This window comes from Sinocyclocheilus rhinocerous, unplaced genomic scaffold, assembly GCF_001515625.1.
Source record: "Sinocyclocheilus rhinocerous isolate Xijiao unplaced genomic scaffold, SAMN03320098_v1.1 scaffold886, whole genome shotgun sequence".
Classification (NCBI taxonomy): Eukaryota; Metazoa; Chordata; class Actinopteri; order Cypriniformes; family Cyprinidae; genus Sinocyclocheilus; species Sinocyclocheilus rhinocerous.
In genome coordinates this window covers 864,438-870,380 of record NW_015631204.1, presented here as the reverse complement: position 1 = coordinate 870,380, position 5,943 = coordinate 864,438, and the positions used below count along the sequence as shown (strand labels likewise).

The 5,943-nt window shown below is 36.6% G+C and overlaps 1 protein-coding gene across 1 annotated transcript in view; it reads right to left on the bottom strand.

Annotated features, from left to right (window-relative positions):
• Window positions 1-1,047: 1,047 nt before the first annotated feature.
• ssbp2b (single stranded DNA binding protein 2b) overlaps window positions 1,048-5,943 on the bottom strand; it is a 72,634-nt gene continuing 67,738 nt past the window's right edge. Inside the window, exons 9-16 of the mRNA XM_016554455.1 lie at window positions 5,104-5,171; window positions 4,952-4,997; window positions 4,779-4,814; window positions 3,988-4,077; window positions 3,763-3,841; window positions 3,453-3,481; window positions 3,132-3,230; window positions 1,048-2,253 (exon numbers count right to left, since the gene is read on the bottom strand). Coding sequence (XP_016409941.1) covers window positions 2,224-2,253; window positions 3,132-3,230; window positions 3,453-3,481; window positions 3,763-3,841; window positions 3,988-4,077; window positions 4,779-4,814; window positions 4,952-4,997; window positions 5,104-5,171 — 477 coding nt within the window. The 3' untranslated portion in view covers window positions 1,048-2,223. The remainder of the gene's footprint in view (window positions 2,254-3,131; window positions 3,231-3,452; window positions 3,482-3,762; window positions 3,842-3,987; window positions 4,078-4,778; window positions 4,815-4,951; window positions 4,998-5,103; window positions 5,172-5,943) is intronic.

Below are 5,943 nucleotides of genomic sequence, written 5' to 3'. Positions count from 1 at the left end.
ATTGGCTGTCAGTGTTTTTATCGTTCATCAGAAAAACATTTAACGTTATGAAAAGGCTTGTTCACACCAAGGACAATAAATATAAAGATTGAATAATCATTCTAATTATATGAGAAAGTCTACAGGAAAGTAAAACTACACAGAGGAATGGTACCGCAATACCGCGGTATTTTTCACAATTTTTTTTTTCCAGCTAATGAACGATACAAACATTGACAGCCAATCAGAATCCAACCCACTTTAGAAGAGCTGGAGCATTTGATAATATTAAGACTTCACTATTCTCACAGAATAAAAACAATTACTAAAACATTATCTTTCTTGGTAAGAATGGGCTACAGAGCGATTTTTAAAACCTTAAAGTTATTGGAGTGAACAGGCTTGAACTGATCTAAAATTGTAGGCTTGACCAGAAACCAATATGCAATAATAAATAATGCAATTAAATTTTACCGAACAGATAAAATCAAATCAACAAAATAGTATCAGTGACTTGTATTTAAGACAATTAACTAATAATCTGGCTAACCTTGCTAAACCTTAACCATTTGCACATAAATATTATAAAATGTTAATCTATATATTATAAAAAGCTACAATTTGTACGTTTTCTCTTATGTAAACAGAAAAAAATGTCAATGAACACTAGTGCATACAAAATCACACATAAAAAAACAAGCGAAATGATTTGTCAGTCTGTTAAACAGCAATGAGAAGCTTTATATCAGTATAGGATATCCAAAACTTCTCTGTGTATTTACAAAAGTCAACACAAGGTAGAAAATAAACACTTCACAAAATCAAAAATCAAACATCAAATAAGTCAAATGATAATGTTGTACACTCATGATGGGGTCTCTCTCATCGTCAGGAAAAAATCTGGGGCAAAAAGGGCAAATGTTATTACAAATAAACACGAAAACACCTCAGTTATTGTACAGTATTGTTTTAAATAATTCACAGACACACAGATGAATCAGATCCCCAAGCTATAAAAAAAATTCACATATATATATATTTTAGAAATTCCGCAATAATAATAATATTAATAATAATAATAATAATTACACTTGAAAAAAAAAAATCAAAGCAAATCACAGTTTCTCCGGGTGACACAACAACGGCTGTATAAATAAGTTGATTATTAGAATGACAGATGTACGGAATTATAATTCCCATCCATGTGCCCTTCCTCTGAATGGACCAGTTTCCTTTTTCAAAAAATCGTCCTTACTTCCTGTATTCACATGCAAAGATTTTCACAAAGAAAACGTCGTAATATAAGAGCAGTAAACGTTGTATCTGTGTACGTCACATGATTAGGAGTATTTTCAAAACATGACAGAAATATTCTTCGGTAACTGAAGCTAGTGCGACGATCTCAAGTTCAGTTTCGGAGGACGTTCCTCTCGCGTCTCCCAGTTAAGATTTGTTTTAAGTGTACGTATGGAATGGCTGTTCTTCGTAGGCATCGTCCTGAAAAATAAATCTCCTGTATATACAAACAAAACCTCCAGGGTGTTGATCAGATTGGACTGCATTTGAGGAGCACAGATGTGAGAAGGCCGAATGCAGTAGGAAATGATCAATTACAGGCGTCAGTTGGAATTACGGACACATTTCCGTTAACGACAACTCAACCTGTTTCAATAAAATACGAATCAAACTCTCTCATCGATGACACAAAGACGATTATGAATCAATTACAGTGCGTCCTCGCTGGGAAATAGATTTTTAGCATTGCGATTCTGCCATTTTACGAACTCGACCCCCACCGCATCTCAATAAGTGTTTCCTGCGATAAATCCGTTTACATAGATCTGTCAATTTACATCTTATTTCAAGAAAATATGATTTTGTTTTCGTTAAAAACAGTTAAGAGTCCATCGTCTCTCTTTCTAGGATCAATATATGTCCTTTCATACACACATGCACATGTAACTTTGAATGTACACCCACATATATACACGAAGATATACGTAACTATAGACAGGCTGTTGATTCGTCATTCTCAGCCCAATGTGGTTCAGCTTTGTCTCTCGATGTGACGCGGCCGAGGAGGTGAAAGAATGACATTTGAAGAAAAAAGGAAACGAAGGAAGGAGAGAGAAAGGAGAGGCTTGGACCCATATTCTTCAGAGAGCAGAAGAGGGCTGGCTACAGCACGCTTGCACAAGTTCCATGTCATGTGGTGGAATCCACCAGGATTTCCAAATGAGGTCTTCACACACTCATGGTCATGTTTGGAGAATACTGCAAGGACATTAGAGTTAGAGAAGCGTTTGAGTGGGTTTTTAAGAACTCTAAAGGAATTGTTTACACTAAAATGAAAATCTGCTGAAATTGGGCTCAAACTCATTAACATCTTGGATGACCTGAGAGTGTTTCTTCATCAGGTCTGGAGAAAATTAGCATTCCATCACTTGCTCACCAATGGATCCTCTGCAGTGAATGGGTGCCGTCAGAATGAGAGTGCAGACCGCTGATAAAATCATCACAATAATCCACAAGTAATCTCCAGTCCGTCAATTAATATCTTGAGAAGTGAAAAGTTGCATGTTTGTAATAAACCGATCCATCAAGGCATTTCAACGTCAAACAACTGCTTCTGGCCAAAATACAAGTCTATAATCCATAATAACACTTAATTCTGTGAAAAGGTCCATCTGCTGTCGTCCTCTCACATCAAAATCCACCAAGATATCTGTTTAGAACTGTTTTCATTAGTAAATGGTGCTTGATCTGTGCATATTTCTTTTCTGATTCCGAAGAGATTACTTTGATTACTGTAGAACGTAATATTATGGATAGAGGACTCTATCCATAATGGTTTTAAGTTAAAAATGCCTTAATGATGGATTTGTTTTGTACAAACATGCAGCGTTTTGCTTCACAAGACATTAATTGATGGACTGAAGTCATATGGATTACTGTGATGTTTTTATCAGCTGTTTGGACTCTCATTCTGACGGCACCCATTCGCTGCAGAGGATCTATTGGTGAGCAAGTGATGGAACGCTACATTTCTTCAAATCTGTTCCGATCAAGAAACAAACTCTTCCACATCTTGGATGACCTGAGTTTGAGTAAACCTTTAGCACAAATGCACTAGCACACAGGAAATGACATACACTCTCATTCTGGAAAGGGTTGAGGAAATTTCCGCCCATTTCTCCGTCATCTCTAGGAGTTCCAGGCTGGTTGCTCATGCTTAGGTTACCAGGAGAGTTCTGTACAGATAGATAGTGTGATTGTTCAGTCCAATAAGGTTTGTGTATGAAGATTAGGGCTGTCAATTTAACACATTTTAATAATAATAATTATAATAAAAGCTGAACTTTTAACAAGACAAGAAACAGCAGCCAAAAAATGCCCATCTATCATGTAATGAATTTGATTCAAATATTAATAAATTGACAGTCCTAATTAAAATATGAAACAACAACTCTTACCTTGGGCATACTGTCCATGTCAGCTGACCCTAAAGAAATCATATAGATTTCGGATTTTTAAATTATACTGTAGATGTATAGTTGCAAAGGCAGTACTTTTAAAATGCACAATTAATCTTCAATGACCACAAGGTGGCATAATCATGCAAGACAAAAAATGACAACAAATCAGGAAATCAAGCATGAAAGCTGCGATTTCACATTGAATTATGACATGCTTTGATACTCTCCAAGCAAAGTAAGTGGACAGCACTCAAAGATGTCCAAGAGTACGTTCTAAAGTGGTTGTTTGTATTAGAGAAGCTCTTACCTAATGATCCATTCATGTGATGAGGCTCCATTCCTGCCATGCCGCCCATCGGACCATCTCCACCCGGACCAATAGGGAACTGTCAAACACACACACAAGCTCATTTAACGTTATTATAAAAACTACAGAGAAAGTTTTGTCAGTAAGTACAGAATGAACAAATGCAGCTCAATATGACCTGAGTTGCATGTGTGTAAATATTTTAAACTCATCAGGCTCTCTTACATTTTGCCTGTTTCCTCCGGGCGGCACTGTGTTGATCATGGTGTACATATTTTCTCCAGAGTTTGTCGAGTCTGTAGAGGAAGAGCCAAACATGCAAGTGCATCAACAACGTTTCAGCCAACGCTCAACTGATATGGCTGGAAATTGTATTTGGACACTTTTGGTCACTAAAGACACAGTTAAGTATGTAAGTAAATAAATATTTATAAGTTTTAAAAACTAAAAATGATTTAAATAAATAAAAATATATACATATATAAATAAATCAAACACTCAAAAATATTGTAAAATATAAATACAAAAAAAAGTTATTGTTATAAAAAATATATAACATTTAGATAAATAAATACAATTTCAGGCTTTCTACTTAAAATGTAAAAATGTTTCTTGAGCAGCAAATCAGCATATTAGAATGATTTCTGAAGGTTAGTGTGACTGAAGACTGGAGTAATGATGCTGAAAATTCAGCATTGCATCACAGAAATAAATTACATTTCACAATATATTACAATAAACAACAGCTATTTTAAACTGCAATAATATTTCACAATTTTACTGTTTTTACTGTATTTTTGCTTAAATAAATGCAGCCTTGGTGAGCAGGAGAGACTTCTTTTAATAACAAAAAAAACTTTTGACCAAACAGTATTTAAATATTTTCTAGTAATGACTAGTAACAACATTTATTGGCTTCCACGACTGAGGACACAGAACTATCTGCGATCTGATGCATGTCTAACAGCTGGACGTGAGCATTCATGGCTGTAAATGGAGAGGGTCACGGCACTTACCACATAACCCCCTGGAGATGCTGAGGAGTACGGGATCTTAAATGCCACGTGGATCCGATCAGACAGAAAAAACAGAGAGAATGTCAACAAATCCGATGCTCTTCAAGTGCAAACATTTACCTACAGCTGTAGTGTCTGACATTTCACAACGACTGATTGGAGAGATGACTCACCGAGTTGGAATTTGGTGGATTTGGCCACGGTCTTCCTCCGGGACCCCTGTAATAGGGAGAGACGTGTTGTACTCATTGAATATTGTATGGCTAAGTAGGAAATAATCTTTGTTATTAGGCAAGTACTTGTTAGTGTAATAGGAAGTACGTACATATTCATCCCAGGCATCCCAGGACCCCCAAGAGCATTGAGTGGTGGTCTCATGCCTCCTCCATATGCCTGGAAAGATAGAAAGAAATGTAGTGAAGTGTCTTTGCATATAGTTTAGATGAGAGATCTAGGGCTGCCCCCTAATAGTCGACTAATCTTTAGTCGACCAGAAGAGACTTGGTCGACCAAAATTGTATTAGTCGCAGGAAAAAAAAATCCCCAGGGGAAGTCATGCAGTTTGTGACTAACAGATCGTTAACGGCTGGTCTATGGTAATACAGTTCATCGGGCAGGACATCCAAACGCTCGTCATCGGCTTATCATCTGAAATATGTAAGTATTAGCAACTTTACATGGCCGCTCAATCTAATGTTAAGCTAGAGAAATGTGCGTTAGTGTCTGTGCGGAGTGTAGAAGCTCGCTCACTGCAGGACAGATGGAGGCGCCGGTGAGCTCACTCCTAAAATACTCCGTCATTTTTGGTAATTCAGATAAGAGTAATACATCTTTCAAATCTGTAAAGACTACGTTTGTTTGTGTGCACTCACAATAACAACAAAACGTGCTTTTGTAAAATAATGAAAGCAAACATGATGCGCTTTCTGCCGTCTCGGTCTCTGTGAACTTGAGCGCGAAACTCTGTGTATATCTTTGCCTTACAGACATTAAAAATATATCTATAGAAAGTGAAACTAATTCTCAGATTATGTAATCCGTATGAAACATGCATACAAGCGCAGCAGTACTGCAGAGATGATGAGTCAGTGTCGCCGAATTCATCTCTTAAACCAAAACAAAGAAAGCACTTGTTTATCAGTGAATTATTAAAATGTTAATGCAG